This window comes from Odontesthes bonariensis, chromosome 22, assembly GCF_027942865.1.
Source record: "Odontesthes bonariensis isolate fOdoBon6 chromosome 22, fOdoBon6.hap1, whole genome shotgun sequence".
Lineage (NCBI taxonomy): Eukaryota > Metazoa > Chordata > Actinopteri > Atheriniformes > Atherinopsidae > Odontesthes > Odontesthes bonariensis.
The window spans coordinates 30,821,154-30,842,083 of record NC_134527.1 but is presented as its reverse complement, the minus strand read 5'-3'; the positions used below and the strand labels follow the sequence as shown (position 1 = coordinate 30,842,083).

The window sequence follows — 20,930 nt, the reverse complement described above, 5'->3', positions numbered from 1 at the left end:
CAGGAGGCGTTCTTCGGCGTTGTTTTCCAGTATGTCCCCGCCTCTCGCATTACAGGAAGGCACTGATACTGCAGCCACTGACTTTACATAAATCTACAGACAGTAGACCTGGAGACTGGTTGAATAATGAAAAAAAAATTTAAAAAACATCACAAGGCCAATCAGTATTGTCACTGATTTCAATCGTGGAATCAGCATCTAGAGATCACAATTTCTTATGTCGTTGAAACGATCGCCATTGCCTAATTCGAATAAACATCCCTTTTCTGAGAAAGCCATGGCAACGTGAGATCTTTGATATTTTGGGGTCTCGTGCACGGGCCGGGCAAAATGGCCCAACAGCACCACCTATTGTGGCAGCCCCGAAGCTGCAGCACCTACAAATCTATGAAATTTGGCACAAAGATAGAAGATAAAAAGACCCAGAAGAAATGCCCTTGAAGCTATCTTAAGAATCCTAATAAGAAATTGACAAGCACTATAAATCTATTCAAAGATCTCAACAGTTTGCCTTCCCCCAGTAATTAATACCTAGTCTTACTTTGTACTTTATTTTTCTGTATTACAATTTATGGGAGAGTCCAGCTCCTCTTTACTTGTGGAGAGCTGATCCAAAAAGGGGGTGTAGGTCATTAGTGTCCGGGGACTCTGACGTATAAAGGTTCATGTAATCCATCCATCCATTTTCTATACCGCTGAATCCGTCGGTCGGGTCGCGGGGGGGCTGGAGCCTATCCCAGCGGTCAATGGGCGAGAGGCAGGGTACACCGGACAGGCCGCCAGTCCATCACAGGGCCACACAGAGACAACCATACACGCTGGTTCATGTAATATTTTTGAAAATTCTATTCAATTTCAATTCAGTTTTATTTATATAGCGCCAAATTACAACAAATCTCATCTCAAGGCACTTAAATAATATAGTCCAATTCAAGCCAATTGGAGTTCAATTCATTGTAATCATAATTAATTTCAATATAGAGCCAATTCACAAACAATTTCCTAGCTAAGTAAACCAACAGATTGCACCAAAACTTCTCTTCAGTCCAATCTCCCGTGCTGAGCGTGCTCTGTTCATTTCTGTCGGATTAGTTGTTGTCCCACTGAGGGCTCCCTTTCTAGGTCTTTAGTATCTCGCCCACGTTCAGTCAGAAGGACATGCATCTTATTTGTATTGCTTCTAGTATAAGAAATCATTACGCCTCTAATATAGGCTTTAAAGGCTTCCCATCTAATAGATGCTGAGGATTCATCTATATTTATAGCAAAGAAAAACTCAATATTCTTTTCCACAAAGTATAGAAAGTTGTGATCATGGAGCCATCTCGGGCTAAGCCTCCACACTGTTTGGCCCGAGGCCTGTGAAGTAAGGCGGTAATGCCTTTGTGTCCACAGTCCTGTACGTTGGCACAAGTGTCACAGAGATTAAAAAATAGTCTATGTGGGATGGTGTTTGATGTGTGTTTGAGTGGCATGAATATTCCAATGTGGTGGGATTTCTAATCCTCTAGATATCACAAAGATGCAGCTCTGACATGAAGTGGCCTATCACCTTTTGGTAGTTGTATGGGAGGAGTCATTTCTCAATGAGCGGTCTAGAAGGAGCACAATTTCAAATCTCCACCCTTAATTGTTTCACCTCGAAAAGAGGAAACGGTCATGAAGAGGCTACTAAAGAATGTGGCATCGTCATTGTTGGGTCCATAAAGGTTTACAAGAGCTATTTCCTTATTCAAAAGAGTTCCCCGAACCACCACAAATCTATCTGCCATCTAAACTTGCCATGTATTGCAGAAATAGGTCAAAAAGAGATTTTCATAACTCAGCGTTTTCATTTGTTCAAGTCTTCATTGATGAAAAGGGTCAATCCAAAAATTGCAACCAGGAATTTTTAAGAATTTATTTAATAATTTTGGCACGGAACATCACTCACTTGACTATAAGTTATGTTGGTGTTGCTGCAGTTTTTAGTCACAAAAAGAAATGAAAAATACAAAGTCCAGTGAGACTACTATCTTTCAGCCTTGTGCGTGTGTTTACCAAGTAACTTGTCGGTATTGATCATTTAACAGATAATTTTGTTAATAATTAGTACTTACTTTTTAATCAGTTTACTACTGTTCAAATATAGTTGAAGATATTCAATTTATTCCAGAGAGTACATTTTAAGCATATTATTCAGTGTCCATCAACTGAACAGATTCGTCGACCACGTCCAGGGAGAGAGGGGTCTCAACGTTGGTCAGGATGGCTGTGGTACCAGGCTTATACCTGTACGTCCCCTCTCTAAAATAAAAGACAAAAAAGTACAAAAAGACTTATTTGTTTTGTGCTCATTTATCATTCTGAGTTCAAGCAGTTCCATTCATTAATCCCAAACTCATGATTCCTTTAAACGTTATTCTTTAATACAAAGTCTGACAATTTAATGTCAGTGACACCATTTAATTTAAAAAAAGGAGCCAAGCATTTATCTTGAGTCAACAGGATCCGATACAATATCATAAATATAACACAGTTTGAACAAAGCCTATATTTTCATAAATTACATACATTTATTAGAAAATTATAGTTCATTCAAAAATTATGTCTGCAAATCTAAAAAACAACAACAAAGCAAATACAGCAATTTACCCATTTAATACAGACAGTATTAACTCAAGCAGTGTCAATTCAAGAGTTTTCACATTTTGTCTCGTTAACTCAATTAATTTTCTTAATTAAATTAACTTGATTCAATAATGAAGTGGATTTAATTTGATTTTTGATTTGTTAAAAAAGTAACTTCTTTCTGCGTTTTCCAGCTGGTCAAACAGTATGGAGCCATTGAGCCAACATGGTGTGTCGTGATATTGTACAACAAAAAATGTTTACTCAGAAAACTAACATACCAGAAGTATTCACTCCAAACCCAAATTTCCAAGCCTGGATTCCAGTTGTCTATGTGAATGGCATAAATCCATTTGGCTCTCTTTGATTTTTCTTAATTTTTTACAAAAGACAACCTCGACTTCCTTCTGTGTTTTTCAGCCAGTTAAACAGTCCACAGCTATTGAGACAGCTGTTTTTTTTTTTTTGCTGCTTTCTCACATCTGATGACAATGGTCATCCTCAAGAGAGGGTATGCACCATTGACTGTCTATAGCATGCAACTATATTACTTCTCCACCTAAACAACTTGTATGTACTCCTGAGTTGCAAAAACATTCAACGTGGAACACAACAAGTGAATATCATGTTAAATTAAAGGTTGTTAGTCCTGACAAGGATATTTGCAATGTACCAAATCCAGAGGTGGAAAGAGTACAGAAAAATTGTAATTAAGTAAAAGTATCTTTACTTTGCCTAAATTCTACTCAGAGTAAAAGTAAAATTACCCATCTCAAAATTTACTTGAGTAAAAGTACAAAATTACTTAATTTAAAATGTAATTTGAGTAAAAGTTACTTAATTACTTTCAGTTTCTTAATGCAAAAAAGGATGAGTCATGAATCAAATTCAGTACAAGTTGTTTTAATCTATTTCGAGGTGTATTAAAGTGCACATCCACACTTGCAAAAGATCAACTGGGCTCAGGAACATACTTCCTCACAAGGACAGTCACAACTTGTACCATAATTAAGGACAACCCTGAACATCCTCTCCATGAGACTGTTATCGGAAAACAGAGTCTCTTCAGTCAAAGGCTTCTTCAGTTTGGATGCAAAACGGACCGCTACAGGAAATCTTTCCTGCCCACAGCCATCAGCATCTATAATAACTCCTTGATTTAATTGAGTTACATCAACATTTAATTTCCCTCTGGGATAAATAAAGTATTTTTGAATTGAATTGAATTGAATAAAGTGCAAACAATTTTCAGTCCTATTGTCCAATGGACAACACTATGATAAGAATAAAGAAATTTAAACTACAATCAAAGTATTAAAAAAACAAAATGCACACAACATTAAGTGCCCACAGGATACCACAAATCAAACTAAAATGCCACAGGATCCCACTATTCACAATAAAATGCCACAGGATCCCACATCTCAAAATAGAAAATACAGAAGTGACGTCAAGTGAAACCCAGCTATTGACTTTCAGTTCCGGGACAGCTGTTTAAATTTCCGCCCGCATTTAATTTTTCACCATAAATATTTGTTTTGCTCAGTAACGTGAGGGGTTTCAAATGTAGCGAAGTAAAAGTACTTGGGTCAAAATGTACTCGAGTAAAAGTAAAAATTACACATTTCAAAAACTACTCAGAAAATTACAAATTACTCATAAAAAGTACTCAATTACAGTAACGTGAGTAAATGTAATTCATTACTTTCCACCCCTGACCAAATCATTTGTTGACAATGAAAATTAACATTGAGAGCCCATTCATTCAAGGTAAACACAAGAAACTTGTGCTAAAGAAAAAATGGACCAGACTCAGTGAATAATTCCCTATAATCCCTATATAGATCAGTGAGCAGTGCTGACCAACATGTCATTGGGGTCATCAGGTGGGAACCTCCTTTCATCAGTTTCGTCGAGTTGGACCCACAACACCTCCAGGAGGCTAGACAGTGATAACTGGCGTCCCAGAGTCACCCCCCTAATGCCAGCCATCACTGCTCCTCACACCACAACAACCATCTTTTCTTCCACAAGCAGCATTATTATCAGCTACCCCAGCCTCTCACCAACTGCACACCAGTCATGGCGGGGTGGGGATTCACACTCTGGTTCCTACAATCACTAAAAAGGCCAGCAAAAACAAGGCCATACAGGCCAACTCACCTAAAATGGCCGCCTGGTTTCAAACGGCTCACATGGGCCACACCCTCCACTTAAATATCCTGGATTTCTTCCTTGCTTCTTCCAAGAGTCTGTTGACCCTAAGTGCTCCCCCTGCTGGGCCCCCAGCTACTATTGCTTCTTCTAATCCAAATCCACTGACTGGGCTTTACTGCCTCATCTGACACTTCCTTCACTATTATTTTATTTATGATAAAAATTGTTTTTATTATGATAATGATAAAAATATTATAAGTGCACAGTTTATTGGTCTCATATAGTTTTATGTCAGTATTATATGGAGAAATGTTACTTACAACATCTTCTCAACCAAAAAGCACACTGTGCTGTCCATTACTTGAGATATGGTGTGTGCATATCCTGCTGGCGTTTGTTTATGCCACACTTAACTGTGAAAAACATATGGGTAATTATGAAGCACGCTACATTCGAGTAGTGTCCAAAATGCATCAGCAGCTGTCTAAATCTACCAACTACTTAGTACTCAGATGGTTTGAGAGAGGAGTCAAAGAAGCCATCTGGGTTAAACTGGAAAAACCATCTTTGAACAGAGGAGGTGGTCTCAGGTATCAGCTTCCCAGCATCGTCTCTCCTGCCCAGGCACTTTCACAATCATTCACACCTCGGATCCTGTTCATAGGTGAAAATGACTGAAACAACACGCACATTGGTCAGGGGGTTCAGTGACACGTGACTGTAACAACCCTCTCTGCTTATAGGCTGATACTCCTCGCCTTTCATATTAGAGGGGAAATGTTCTCAAGATCCAAGGAGTCCAGCTGACCTTATTCAAGCTCTTAAAATCTGGTGTAATCCCTCTCGAGTCAGTCTGAGTTTAAGTAATGTAATATAGTAATAATGTAGTATTAAGTAATGTCATAGCTTTTTATCCTTCTACTATAATGTGCTCTGTATCTGGATATCCCCTGCATCAGGATGTCTTTTACTAAAACTTGTGTTCTCAGTGCTGCTGCTATAACAAGAACAACATTTCCAAAGTGTAAGAAAAATAAATCTGTTTTACCAAGTTATTGCTGCAGTTAGTGCAACTGATTTTATATTTCAGTTTATTTTTTGTAAATAATGACAGTGTAATATGTGTTGTCCATCTAAGATTGTATTTACCTATTACAAGACCTGGTAAAGACCAGATTTCTTCTGTTTGTTTATTTTATTTTGTCCTGATACTTAAAATCCTGGAACTCAAAGAGACATAGGCTGTGTTCGAAACTACTTCTACTACTACTCCCACTACTCCTACTAACTTTAACTTTTTTAAGTTCCCGGATGTATACTAGATGCATACTAGATTCGCCGAAATGTTGAGTATGCATCATGTGGTTACTTGTCATACTTAAACTACCCAAGATGCAACGTAACTTGACGTCGCCGATCGTCATTTCCTGTCAAAACGGCAGTTTCAAGCTAGCTACAACGAGGGTAGGTTAATTTTGTGAAAATAACCGGAAGTGCGTTACTCACGCTTTAGTAGCGCTTTAGTAGCGCCGAAGTCGTTGGAACAAAATTGTAAATAGCCGGTATTTTGTCAGATTTTCAACACGTTGGGGATCTAAACAACTACTTTCTGGCCTGAAAATGTTTAAAATGTTTTCTAAAGTTATATATTTACAGAGTTTATAGCTTAAGTGAAATCAGCTTCAGGCCGGCTGATTTCGACTCGGGCAGGAGCGAAGTGCACTGTGGGTAAACGCTCTGCATACTGTCTGATCGAATGAGTATGCCGTTTGCAAGTATGTAGTATGTAGTAGGCGGTTTCGAACACAGCCATACTTTCTGCTTATACTACTGTATACACATAAGGACTGGTACTTCTTCCTCTGCTCACCTTTTACCCTTCATTGTGGGCTTGTCATAACCCCGCATGTACTCCACTCCAGCGTCAGTGATGACACACAAGTCCACATTACTGCCTGAACCCAAGTCACAGAAAATCCCCGCAGCGATGGCGTCTCTGACTAGCTGCTTTGCTTCCTCCACCTTAAAGTTAGACATGACAAACATAAGTTTTTATCAGGCATAGTATTGGAAGACAAGAGAAAAAGACAAGATTAAAACTAGATGAAAACGTCATGGTAAAACCTGTGTTCATAGTAAAAAAATAACAAGGCTCTGGATGAAGGTAGGCGCATTTTGGGATAGAAAACATTTGGTTTTTGTCACTCTACTCTTAGGATCCCTACGGTGATGGAAGGGGTCTGCAGTCTTTAGACCAGGGCACTGACACCAGATGCTGCTGAACACAAGCCCGACCCTTATCTGGAGCATGGTTAGTTTCAGACCATGAAAGGAGATTTAACACACCCTGATACTGACGTGTTCACCCAGTGTCATCTCCATCTCCAGTGGTCTTTTTTGGGGTAGAAAAAATATGAACAATAGTTTATGAGAGATGAAAATGAGAATGGCATTGTGGTATCTCTGAAATACGTTGCAATTCTATTTAAGAATGAATATTAAGAAGTCTTCAGGCCCTGATGCCATCTGTGGTCACATGCTGCGTTATTGTGCAGCTCTGTGAGGTTTTCACATCATAATTAATTAATAAAATACGTCCTCATATTTTCATTAATCGGTTAGCCTTTTATTTTGTGAATTGTATTGTTGCTGATATAGTTGCAAGAATTTAGTTGATGTGGAAGCTGAACTCTTTTGGTGTTTGGAGAAATATCTAATTCTAATTACAGTATCTAAAATTTTGCCAAAGCTGAAATGTGTTCGACTCGTAGTCTTTCTAATAACCAGCATGTGTTTGCAAAATGAACTGAGCTTTATGTTGCTTGTTTTTTGATGGAACAATGGCTTTTGGTGGAAAATTGATTTGTAAACACACACAAGAGTTTATAGTCTCAACTGCTAGTTTTGTGTCCTTTTTGTGTTGTTGTCAGTGATTAATAAATTTACAGAATTGCCGAAGTGAAACTTGTAGCTTTAAAACTGGATCTAAAACGAGTTGCTCCATCCATCTTTTATATGCAGTCTGTTGGTATGACCAATTTGTTTTCTCTTTAATCTGTTTAAGCATCCAGATGTTTGACCTCTCCTTTGTTGTGTTATTTTCCTTTAGTTGTTGGTAAATACACAAAAGCCCTATCAAATACACATCAAGGTATGATGGTTGTTGGGAGATTGTATGAGATGTGCATTTCAGCCCAACTACCCATCCCGGATAACATATTCCCCAGCTAAAGCTAACCCTAGCCACCAAACACAGCAGGGCACTCCTCCCACTTTGTCCCAGTTTTATTCGATGTAACTTTTACCAGTCATGATTTCCATTGCTATATGCATCAATTACTGAAAAATCCCACTACATCGGCCATGAGAGGAAAACAGATGTTTAGTCTTACCTCCATGTTTGGTTTGAATCTGTCCTCAAATACAGAAACAGCAGCTGCCGCTCCAGAACCTAAAATCATAATCAAATATTACATTTCTTTCTCTTTTTTGTGTTTCTTTTATTCAATTTTTCTTTCTTTTATTTTGTGAAACTGTCCAACTTTATTTTACAGGCCTGCAAATTTCATGGTGACAATTTCAAAGTAATAGTCTTTCAAATGTCTTTGAAATGACAATTTTCAAATGTTTGTATTTACATTCAGACACCGTGGAATAACTGACAATACAATCGATACTTTGTGCACATGGTTACTTATGACATGTTAATATCTGCTATTTGTCAGGTTAAGTTTGGTTTTACTGCTCTTGGTTGTTGACTTAGTCCTGTCTGTGCTCAGCTACCACTCCTACGTGGTTGACATTGACCAAAGCTGGATTGTGAGCCAAACCATGTGCTCATGGGGAGTCTAGCAGCCCTCTGACTGCTAAAATTGACAACCTGGGAATCTTTGATCTGAGTCCGTTGAGGCCAGCTGGATGAGTCCTGCAGGAGCTCTAGGATAGGACACTTTGGATCCTGCACGGACAGGCTTGACTTTGCCTGATACCAACTCGGATGGGAGCCGGACTCAAGACCCTGGTTGCAACCTCCAAGCCAAATCGTACCAGTCTCATGACGCAGCTATCCTAGTCTGAGGTTTTCCATGGTGGCAAGAGCTGTCTAGATGTAGTGACATTGCAACCGTTTCCAAAACTTTCAAAGCTCATCTCATGTCTCACTGACAACAGCCATGATCATTCGTCTGCAACGCTTCTGCTGTCACCGAACCAAGCAGCAACACCTCCAGCACGTATCGAAGTTTCCCCGATGAGAATCCAGCAAAACTCCAGGAATCAGAAAAAGCTTTCAAACAGTAACAGACACTTCCTCTTCCCACCGCAGATTGCTTCAGGAGTCTGTAATCCGGTGAAGCTCTGAGAGTTTTATTGCTATGGAGTCAGCAGATAACCCCTCTAAAGTCACTGCCCCTCTGCATGAATCATCCCCAACTCGCAGCTTTAAGCAGCTCTTGTGCAGCTCACTCACTCCGTGCTCTGTGACGGTCGGCTAACTTCACACGGAATTTGCTGCTGCTAGTTCTGTGCAACATGGCAGGATATTTATCAGATTTTGACGACGTGGACGACGACTTTGATTATGATGGACGTCCTTACCGGAGTGAATGAGCTGTGCTGCAGCGGCACGCGTCGATGACGTCATCCCAGTAGACGCGTGTGTAGAAAACCCCCATAAGCCCCCCGATAGCCACGGATAACAACAACACGGTAGCTCTGAGCTAACAGTGCAATAGTACGCATTCATTCATTTATTCGTCTTAAAGTATTGGTGTCTATGCCCTGTTCTCTCCTGTTATATGGATATATGCGGACCTCGAGTGATCTAAATAGCGTCCAAAGGACGCCGACTTTCACCAAACTGTTATTGGTGAGTAGATGAACGTATTTTATATCAGGAATAAGGTCCAGGTTTAAAAAAACTGAACTTCCCCCATTGTTAAATTGTGCAACGCATACTCTCATGGCTGGTAGTCCTGCCAATAATTAGTCAGAGATACGTGGATGGAGAGTGAGCATACCAGCAGGGGGTAAGGAGAAACTCAGTTAAACAGTTAGTGGTGTATCTGTATACTTTTTCCCCCCCATTGGTCTCTGAAAAAAGTTCCAGATGAAAAATGAGACAGGTATTCATGATGGTTCTCAGCTCTCTTTCACCTCGTCTCTGCAGAGAATCATTTTTTTAAGTGTCCAATAACTCCCATTACTCCTGAAATTGTTTTTCCGAGTTTTCTAAAATTGGTGTGCAGCCGTCAAACCCCCACAGTGTACTCTGGGCTTTTCACAAAATGAATCCAAAGTGTGTTTTATAATTCCAATTAAAATATGTACATACACTCCTTTAGCAGCACAGGTTCAAGACTGTTATGATGGAAATCTATTCTCTGAACACAGAATGGATTATCTGAGATGGAGAATTGCCAGGTTTGCAGTGGTGCTGAATCTCAGCTTTACTCTTCACAAAACAAATCCAGTTTTTCTGGTCCTAAATATCAATTTGCACTTAAAGTAGACAGCCCAAGTTCATCAAATTCGGTATATATCTATATATATATCTATATATCTATATATAGATATATATATATAATATTCCAGTGTTAGGGTTGGGCTTGACTTTTGTTTGCCTTAAATACCCAGTCCCACTGAGTCATGACAATGTTGTTTTAGATTTGCTTTAAAGACATTGAACAGAAAATCTATGAAGTGTTTGACGGTCTAATGCCATAATTTGGTTAAACACAGTTGTTGGCCTTATTGTGCTGTTGTCTAACACATACAGCATGTTTCCATGCCAATCTTTGAATTTTCTTTCCCAGATATGAAGTAAATATTGACTGACTAATTAATACACGTGTTCCCACTTCATTTTGTAAAATGTCAGTTTTAGTTTTAAGAGGTGTGATATGTGTGAGTACGAGCTAAACATATACCCATGGTGACGAAAGGTAGTTTATCATAGGAGCCATGTGGATAGACACTGTACAAGTGAGCTCCAGTAACATCAACTCCTCCAACAATCACTGATGAACCCATATGGCCTTGGTACCTTGAAAAAAAGAAAAAGAAAAGACATCAACATAACCCCCAACTTTCTTTTTACCAGTGTTCCACTGTGTGAGTCTTAATGGACAAAGACACCCAAAAAACAACACAAATGGCTTCAATTAAAAATTCACATATCCACTAGTTTCTCTAGCAACTGAAATTTAGGTCTGCAAAATATTAATAGTTATATAATATGTTCCAGTTTTTTGGTCAAGCGTTGAAAAAGTGACTGCCACAGATTCTCTTAAATATAATTAACAAATTATACTGCAAAGTAATATTTGGATTTAGACATTTGGCAGATGATTTTATCCAAAGTGACTCACAAGACAGTAACAACACTGAAGCTTCAGTACACTATGTCATGGTCTCTCCCCTGGCTCCTGGTAACAAGCACTTAGTGCCTTCAATTCACTCTGCTCTGCTTAATTGCTACACCTGTTTTCAATCTGCCTCCTCATTGACCAGCCAGCTGCACTGCATTCACTTTGCCATTAACCTCTGTATATTAAGCTCTGGTTTTCAGTCCCACTCTGTCAGACCGTCTGTGAACACGCTCCTGATTCCTGGTCCCTGGCATAAGAACGCTGACTCCTGTTAACAAACCCGGACCTGCTCTGAAACCCTGCCTGATAGGGATGGCCGGTGAAGCCTCATGAAGCTTCCAAAGGGTTCATCTGATTGTGCCAGTAAATTAACCAAAGTTTTGGGGCTTTGAAACCACACAGAACAGCGACATCTGGTGGTGCACTGCAAGTATCATCTGCTTCAACCAGCCTCGTTGTCCTTGTCATACTTTAAAGGTGATAGAGAATGGTTGAATGGGGCATTAATCCTTGTTCTATGATGTGATATGTAGCCCAAAAAAAATTGGTTGGGTCTGTAATGGCTCAGAACCTCCCTAAAAGGCTCTCTGAAACAGCTATGTTACTATGCTGGGTTTAGAATGCGTCTTTTTCCCTTATTGGCGTCGTTTCAGAGCTTATCTGGCAACCTCATTATGAAATGCAGGTAGGTGTTGGCGCTATTCGGTTGCCGATGCTTGATTGGCTGCCCTTGCTCTCACTGAAAACAGAGCTATAGAGTAACACACTGACTGAAAAGAAAGCTCATCAGAATCAGAATTCGTTTTATTGCCATTGTTAGTGAACAGTGTTCACTAACTAGGAATTTGCTGCGGCGTAAGGTGCAAACATGTAACATAGGATATGATAATAAAAAATAAAGAATAAAAATATATGAATATAAAATGTACAAGGTGTGTACAACAATACACAGTATCCAATATACAGAGCAACAACAGTGCAGCTTCATTAGTGCAATTTTAATGATGGTAAAGTGACTGGGGCAGGTTATGAGCTGATTATGAAGTGTTCATAAGTCCAACTGCAAAGGGGAAAAAAACAGTTTTTGTGACGGGAGGTTCTGGTCCGAATGGACCAAAGCCTCCTGCCCGAGGGGAGTGGAGCAAATGGAGAAGGGTCAGCTGTGATGCGACCTACTCGCCCCATAGTCCTGGAGACGTGCAGGTCATGGATAGATGGGAGGCTGCAGCCGATCAGCTTCTCAGCGGAGCGCACAGCTCGCTGCAGTCTGTCTGTCCCTGTCAGAACTCACCCTCAAAATTCCGACTGAAGCCTGCTCGGAATCGTGCAAGGTTTGTGAAACTGTACTCCGTGAAATGCGCAGCGCAAAGGAAAAGTCGGCAGTTGTATGTACTGGGGATGCTGTTAAAAATAAATAAAAGCCATTGATCGCGAACATTGCTTTCCGGGGGAAGAATATGTAACGATCGTAGTCCACTTTCACAGCCTTGGAAGGCACACCAGTTCCTGTTTCTCGCTGAAGGGGCGTGTCTGAAACGGGGTGGCTGTGGACTTGGGTGTGGGGGGGGGGGGCGATTGCTGAAAAAGCGACATCACTTTTTCACAAAAACGGATTGGGGGATATTCTGGGGGATATTCAAAAAAGGGGAGTACTTGAAACAGAGGTTCTGACACTTGCTGGCACTTCGTGTGTACTCCCCACAGCGGGGAGACTCAGAACTAACACCAAAAACGTGAAAAAGACGATTTTGATTCTCTATCCCCTTTAATATGTACAAAATAAAAAGCGTCAAAGAAAAAAATGTGTGATTTATATGAGAAGTGCTTGTGTTACATTGTGAATAATAAGTATAAAGTGAGAGGGGGGTGTGCTTATGATGACATTAAATGAAATACAGCTCATTAGGTAAACATGCATTGATACTATAAATGCTATAGAACTACTAGCCACCGTACCTTGAAACCTTTATCTTCCACAATGGAAAATGGTTGCGCATCCATTACAATCATATCCACCAACGCAGAATCAAGCTTTTGCTTCATTGACACTACAAAAATAAAATTCTGCATATCAAGAAAATAACGCAGGGCAAACTTGTAAAATGCTGGCTTCGAACTCATAACCTTTGGATGCAAAAACCCCTGAGTTAATCACTGAGCTATCAATTAAGTGACTACTTGCACCCACCATCCACATTATGTCTAGTTAAAGACATCATCCATAGCTAAGAATAATAGTACACTTTAGTTGTTTTAAATAATTCAGAGACCCTTTGCGTAATAAACACACCTTTCTGTCAGAACACAGACAGAGAGGTGTTTAGTACACGGGACACAGCTGTGTAATAATGGCCGTAAGCGCTTTGTTTGTGATATGCGCCAAATAAACAAGTCCAAAATTAATGTATTGTCCTACATAACTTAGATTCTTAAATGTGCTGCCCCCTTATTTTAAGAAGAGAAGTATATTAGCATGCATACCCATAATAATAATAAAGCTTATATTTACAGTTGAAAAACAAAAACAAGCAAACATCTTACATCACACAATAGTATATTGTACAATACACCTTATTAGGAGAAACCAAGGTGATGTGATCCCAAGCCACAAAACGTTTCTTGCCAGAAGCCATGGAAAAGAGCAATGAATTGAATTAAATTCTGACAGGGCAACAGAACTGGTTGGGAAACGTGGTTTGGGATTCATTCTCCTTTTATCGAGAATAGCGCGCCCAAGTGTTCAAACGATGAGAGACCAAACAATGCATTCGGCGCTTCGGACGTCATCAATCACGTGATCAGCGCCATCTGATACACGCCCCGGAACATTTTGCCGAAGCACTCTGCTTCACGAAGATGAAACAAGCGCCGAAGCGTCCGTGTCAAACGGGCCATCCCTACTGCCTGATCCCCAGTCCTTGTTAACCCGACCTGCCTTCTGCCTGGAATCCTCTCTGATCTCCTGCCCTGGTAATCTTGACCTGCCTTCCGCCTATCTACCACGATTTCTGCATTGCCCTTGACTGTACTGCCGCTTTGGTCATCTTTCCTGTTGTGTGTGTGTGTTCCCCCCAGGACTCTCAGCCCCGTGGCGAGTGAGCTCGGACCTACCACCACCTACACGAGACGCCGCTCAACCACTGGGACACACACACACACAGGCACCTGGACCATAGGACAGTGGTTAGCACACCAGCCTGCCAAGCCAGCGACCTGGGTTCGATACCCGAGTTGGCCCTAACTCCCTTTTCCCTTAAACTGTGTAAACGTGACGCATTTGTGGTCCCCTGTCTGGTTCCTGACACACTAACACTCAAAGGCCTATGCTGGCGCTCCTGTTTACAATAGCTAGTGTTCTAAATGCAGTGCAAAGTTTGAGTTGTGCATGTTTAAAGTATTAAAGGAGGTATTCTTTGAAGAGATTCATCTTTATAAGATTTTTTAAGGCTGAGAGTGACAATCCTGTTCTGGTAGCATTTAGTAGCACATTCTACAATCCTGGAACCACAAATGAGACCAGTCTGGTCATGTGAACGCATAGACATCAGAACTGGGGGGGGGTGGTGGTGGCCTCCCTACCCACTGCATTACGCTTTAAAAAAATAAAGAATCTGAATTTAAATTAAATTTATCTGACTTGCATTTATCCCTTTCATATAATTAATGCATAGATCTATGCTTTTGATGTGATATGCAGCCTGCCTGACAGCCAGTGTGACGTAGGCTAAACATAAAAAAAAAAAGACTTTTGTTTTCTTAACAAAGATGCCGGGTTCATCCATTCTAGTTCTCTTATAGCTGCATGCTATTATAAAGTAACTTCAAATTAGTGCTGGGCGGTATACCGGTTCACACCGAATACCGGTTTATAATTTCATTATGATATGAATTTTTAATATACCGCCATACCGGTGTATTTGATTACACAACGGGGGAACCCTGCGTCGCGCGACATTGTTTGAGACGGGACCCTTTTCAGTGTTGCGCTTCTAAACACGCATGTTTACTGTCTATTTTTAACGCTATTTAAAAAATACTCGTATTAGTTAAGCTGCATTTCCTTTCCCTGCTCTCCCTCCGTCTCTCTCAGTCATGCGTCTCTCTCACATAGCCTACTCACACACACACACACACACACACACAGCCCCTCCCCTCCGTGCACACCGCGTGTGTCTCCATCAGCGAGATCATCCCTGGCTAGCATGGAAGCTTGCTAGCTTCAGCGTCGCGTTAGATTAGCTCAACCGAAAGAATACGGCTGGCGAAATTCACAAAAGGTTGGTATCACGTGCAGCTTTATAAAGTCACACATTAAAAAGTCCTATAAAAATATTTTATATTTTTAATACAATGTTGTCCCGTCCCGACCCGACCTGACCCATAGCAAACAAGCGATTACGCCTTCTTTTTAAAGTTAACTAGTCGCAAGTTTGCCATAAAAAAAAAAAAAAAGTTGGGTTTGTCGAGGTCTAAACACTAGCAGCTGTGAATCAAATAAATTAGTTTTTTTAAACTCTTACACTGAATGTTTGCTGCTTCAATCCAGATGAGTATTGAAAAATATTTTCCGCGATTGAAAAAGAGACGTGTTGAGGATGAGGAGCAGCCTGAACCGGAGGTATCAGTCTGAAACAGCTGAACAGTCCGACCAGTGTAATTAATGTTATTAATTTGTTTACAATGAAGATGTGAATATTAATACAATAAAGTTCTGTCTGACCAATTATTAACAAAGGAATTATTTTGAAGAATTTTTATTTTAATTTTTAATTCTGTTCTCAATCTGTAGAAAATGCTGTGAACACCTAATTATGCATGAAAAAAAAATACCGTGATATACCGTGAAACCATGAAAAAATACCGTGATATGTATTTTTGGTCATACCGCCCAGCACTACTTCAAATCAAATCCTTAATGATTGAGTGTGCGTGCCCCCCCCCCCCCAGAAAATAGTTCCGACGTCCATGTGTGAACGACAGCACCAGACGACATTTATAAGAGAAACGCAGTCAAGTAGGAGTTTATGCTTATATGACTGAGTTTAAATAGCTGGCTGCAGACACAGAAGTTACTTTGCAGCATTAATGACTTGAATTTGATTTAAGCAGCCATGGGAAGCTGGTGGACGTCAGTGAGTAAAAATGTAACGTGTCCTTGTTGGCGGGCGCCCCATGTACAGAGGCTATAGTCCTCGCGGCCTGAAACTGCCTTACGGTGCGTTCACATCGGACGCGGTGCGAATATTCGCGCGAGTGTTGCCGCGGGTGTAAATTGAATTTACTCGCGCTATTCGTGCGAGTAAAAAACGAGCGAATAGCTCAAGGGGCTATCCATTTTATTCTCTCATCAACCATGGCTGATATAAGTACCATCGCGTCCTTGTACCTGCTGTGGCAGTCCGAGATTCATCGGAAACGCACACGTCGTTGTGTCTGGGTCAGTGACATCATCCGGAGGTGCATTCAGCTCGGATAATTTCACCGCCTTCTCCAGGATTTGCGTCTGGAAGACGGCCGCTTCCAGCGGTATTTCAGGCTCACGAGGCCCAGTTTGATGACCTGCTCGGGAGGATCGGTGCCGTGATCTCTCGGCAGGACACCTACAGGCGCTCCATTTCAGCTGCGGAGCGCCTGTCCATTTGTCTCCAACGTCACTGTCGTCCAGAATCTCAACGCTGATAGGCTGTCTGACGCGAATATTTCGCCAAAGTTGGATTTTTTGAACTCGCGCGAATTCGCATCTTTTCACTCGCGCGGCGGCATTCGCCTCATCGCGCCGCCGGCTCGAATCCGCGTCTATTCGCGCCTTTGCATTGACTTTGTATGTAATCACGTCGCGCGAACGATTCCGGTGTGAACGCACCGTTAGAGTGCCCAGGCCCAGATCCCATAGTTCATGACTTTGGTTCCTGCCCCGCATCACAACATTTTCCTTTATGGGCTTTTGATGGCATCATTGTGGCCTCTTAAACATGACAAAAATGCATGTGTATGTCTTTACATTTGCAGGATTCACACAGAGATTTGTTTATATGACAGTGGTGTTATATCCCACAACTGTAGAGGAAGCTAAAGAGCAAGTAATTTGCCAAATTCTCAAGTATTACTTTAGGCAGCACAATCCCCCATAGAGTAACTCTGTGTAAGACATAAGTTCTCCTGATTTTAGGTACATTTTCAACAGGCCCTAAGGTGGTTTTACCATTTGATCAATTTTCCTGACAACAAATCATTTATCTTTATCCTACATTTGGGTCCTGTTTGAAGTGAAAATACATTTTCTTACCTGAACAGCATTTGTTTCAGCTGTCTTGTTACCATGGCAACAAGAGGGGGACGACCAGTGTTGAGCATGTGGAGCTCCACATTGGATGCCATAATCTGTGTGATCATCTCTGCATCTGCAGCAACGCCGGCACCACAGCAGCTGCAAACATATAGGCTATGGTTTACCAAAAGAAACAACTGTTTCACAGACATGGCTGAAGTACAGTACTGTGCAAAAGTCTTCTCGATGCATTTTCCCTCTGAGGAGCCAGACTTTCTTTGGATTTTTAAAGTGGTCTTGAGCAATAAAGATTATGAACAGAATCTATGCCCAAATTAAGCTGTGGTGGAGACCATCGGGTACCTGATGACCTCTTATGGCGCTTTTCCACTAGCTCGCTTCGGCTCGGCTCGCACGCAGTACCTGCAACCGGGTAGATTTTCCGTATCACCTCAGCCCTGGTTCCAAGCGGGCCGAAGCGTTACTAAAACGTGACGTCAGCCGACTGCCTTCCACTGATTGGCCGATGAGTGTCGTCACTTTTCAATCCTGTTTTGTCTGGCGGCCAGGAGTCTTCTCTGGCTCTCTTCTCTTGCCTTCTGTGCGACAAAAAGCCACAGGGTGAGCAGCAACACGAGCGCCTCCATGTCCTCCATGCTATCCTCCTCGTTTGTTGTTTGTGTTGTTCTGGTCACGCAGCCGTGTTACGACGACCCCGCCCACGTCGAGGAGGCACGAAGTGATACTCGGTTGTAAATGGAAACGCAACCAAACCGAGCCGTGCCGAGCTAGTGGAAATGCGCCATTAGATAGGGGGCTGATACCCCTCACACACAGAGCAACAAACAGTGTCTTAAGCCTGCTTGTCCAACCACGTGCAGACTGGTTGGATAAACTCCCAGAAACGCTTCAATACCTTCCAAGGATTAAAGAGCTGGCCAACTTTTCCACAATTTTTTAATTCAAAATATTTTTTCAAATTAACCTACATTATGGCTATGATTTAGCGCCATGTAAAGGCCATTTTCAAGCTAAGTTACATGTACATGGCAACTGCTGTTAAAGCTGCCGTCGGCAGGTTTTCAAAACTCCGAGTCTAAAGTCGGAAAATTCGAACTGATACAACTTTCAGGTCCCTCCCCCATGCAAGCATGATTACAGGCTTCAGAGGGAGCTACAGAATTCGGGATTTTTCCTAAACAGCCTATTTAATATTCTACTTCCAGAATCCCATGACAGTTCAAGCTAATATGACTAAAAAAAAGTTGCCGACGGCAGCTTTAACGAAAATTATCAAAAAAAAAAAAGATTTTCCAATACAATTTCAGTGGTCAATAAAGCTATTGTGGAAACAGATGCACATGTTAAAAATAAAAATGTACCACAAATGGACTTATTGTAGGTATTGTGTGCTGTGGGTGCAAACATGGCTGCATTGCTGCTCAACTTGTACACATCATCCAGGAACAGACCAAAACATTTTGAAAGAGCCTGTGAGAAAACTCTCAGCACTGCTTACTAGTTTCACATTAAAAATATAAAGGCAATAAATAAACACAACAATAACCCATGCAATAGACCTGATTCATTCAATCATTATACTCACTAGATCTTTGGAGCAATATAGTGAATCTTCATGCAGTTTTTGTCAGCAACCACCATATCATCAGTGGCTCTGGTATCTGCTCCCAGGATCACTCCATCCTAAAACCAAGACAAAAGAGATGCTCATCCCATCTGACCGATACCAATCATTTATTTCTAAACTCGTCCTCAGTGGAAATAAATGCAATGTGGAGGCATTAGACCCATCCAAGATGGCGGCCGCGCGGTCAGCTCCAATAGGCAGCGTCAGTATGAGGCGTCTACGTATAGGCTATTATGTCTATGGGATACATGGCATATATGGTATACATCTAGATGTATAGCATAGTGCATCAAATCTTAACGCATGAGTTGTTGTCAGATGTTAGGTTGTTTTTCTGAGCAGCCAGCTTCTGTCTGTGTAGTTTACATGTTAAATGTTAGTTTAAAGGTTATTACCTTGTACACCATCCCAGCAATGGTGGTCCCCGTCTTTCTCGCACTCGGAACTTTGTTGCTAACGTCTGACAAACTGGACTCCAACACTGCATTCCTGGAAATGATGAATGACAAAGACATAAAAAAACAGAAAGCCACGTTAGCATCGATTCAACATTCGCCATTCGGCCATAAGCTCCCCGTAACTTTGTTTCCAAAGAGTTTTTACCTGCGGGTGTTTTCAAAGCAGAAGCCTGCCGTCTGTTGTTGGCAGGGGTTTAAAGAGTGGAGCATATTGACTGATTTTAGATGGAAAACCGACAGAAAACTCTCAACTCGCCGTGTGACTGACCGAGTCTGTGCTTTTCGGCAGCTTTTACTTTTACTTTCACTTTTTTAGCACAAGCCAAGCCTTCCTGCTCCCCGCTGTAAAAGATATCCATCAGACATGACAGTACAGGACATTTCAGCTTTCTCCCTCTTATTATTTTACTAACACAACAAAGCAGTTAATGATGAGCCATGAATTACACTGCTTCTATTTCTTGCAGCGCACCAATTACAGTGCAACCCACACACTGGTGTGGTGGTTTTTTTAGATAAATATACTATATGTAGGCTTTATATATATATATATATAAATATATATTTATTAGTATAATTTTAATATATATATATATATATATATATATATATATATATATATATAATTACTATTATACTATTATATATAGCCTATATAATTCCTGTGGGGATTTTTTTTTTAAACTATTATATACAGTGTTGTATAGTAACGAAGTAAAAATACTTCACTACTGTACTTAAGTATATTTTGGAATACTTTGTACTTTCCTCGAGTTTAAAATTTTTTGACAACTTTCACTTTTACTTCACTATATTTCCGAACTTAATTGCATACTTTTACTCCAATACATTTTCATTGTTCGGTTTAGTTACTCGTTACATAAAAAAAAGAGAGAGAGAGAGAAAAAACGCAACAGTGTTTTGACCCCATGCATGTTATGCCTGCCCAAAGACGTGGAAATTCTATCTTACAGAAACTCCCCTTTTTTAGGTTTTAAGGTAGTTTTACAAAAAAGGTCTTCCTCTTCAGATGCCAGATAAGCTTACTTATACTTTTCATTACATTACTTAAAGCTGCAGTCTGCAGGATTTGTTGTTGTCATACGTAAAGTCCTACTTTTTGGCATTTTAAGAGTTTACATGATCTATCAGAACGCTTGAAGTTGAAAACGGTGACCTCCGTAGTCGCAAAATGCAAGAAATGCTTATTTTTTAACCGAAAAATAAAAAGTTATTCAACTTCCTGTCCCGCCCCATCAAAACACATGAGAACTCGTGCACGTAGACGTGCACGCCAGATGCGCGTACACGACTCCTCATTCATCAACTCACCTGTCATTTGCGATCATGGAAGACACAGTAAGTAGACTAGCCCGTAATGAAGTTCAATAGTCTAGACAAATAAGCGTGGGGACGAGCCT

General features: G+C 40.8%; 1 protein-coding gene across 1 annotated transcript; it reads right to left on the bottom strand.

Moving 5' to 3' along the window:
- Positions 1 to 1,886: 1,886 nt before the first annotated feature.
- Positions 1,887 to 19,826, bottom strand: psmb10 (proteasome 20S subunit beta 10). The gene is made up of 8 exons (XM_075455779.1): positions 19,655 to 19,826; positions 19,447 to 19,540; positions 19,010 to 19,107; positions 17,422 to 17,562; positions 10,695 to 10,810; positions 8,160 to 8,218; positions 6,638 to 6,789; positions 1,887 to 2,286 (listed from the first exon to the last, which is right to left on the bottom strand). Exons 1-8 carry the CDS (start codon positions 19,717 to 19,719, stop codon positions 2,175 to 2,177), a joined length of 837 nt encoding a protein of 278 aa, XP_075311894.1. The 5' UTR covers positions 19,720 to 19,826; the 3' UTR covers positions 1,887 to 2,174.
- Positions 19,827 to 20,930: the final 1,104 nt, after the last annotated feature.

Bases quoted from the DNA above. Each gene is read 5' to 3' on its own strand.
- psmb10 (XM_075455779.1), bottom strand. From the start codon at position 19,719: ATGCTCCACTCTTTAAACCCCTGCCAACAACAGACGGCAGGCTTCTGC. The intron at 19,541-19,654 runs GTAAAAACTCTT...CATCATTTCCAG, and splicing joins TGCTTTGAAAACACCCGCAG to GAATGCAGTGTTGGAGTCCA. The intron at 19,108-19,446 runs GTAATAACCTTT...TCTTGGTTTTAG, and splicing joins TTGCTGGGATGGTGTACAAG to GATGGAGTGATCCTGGGAGC.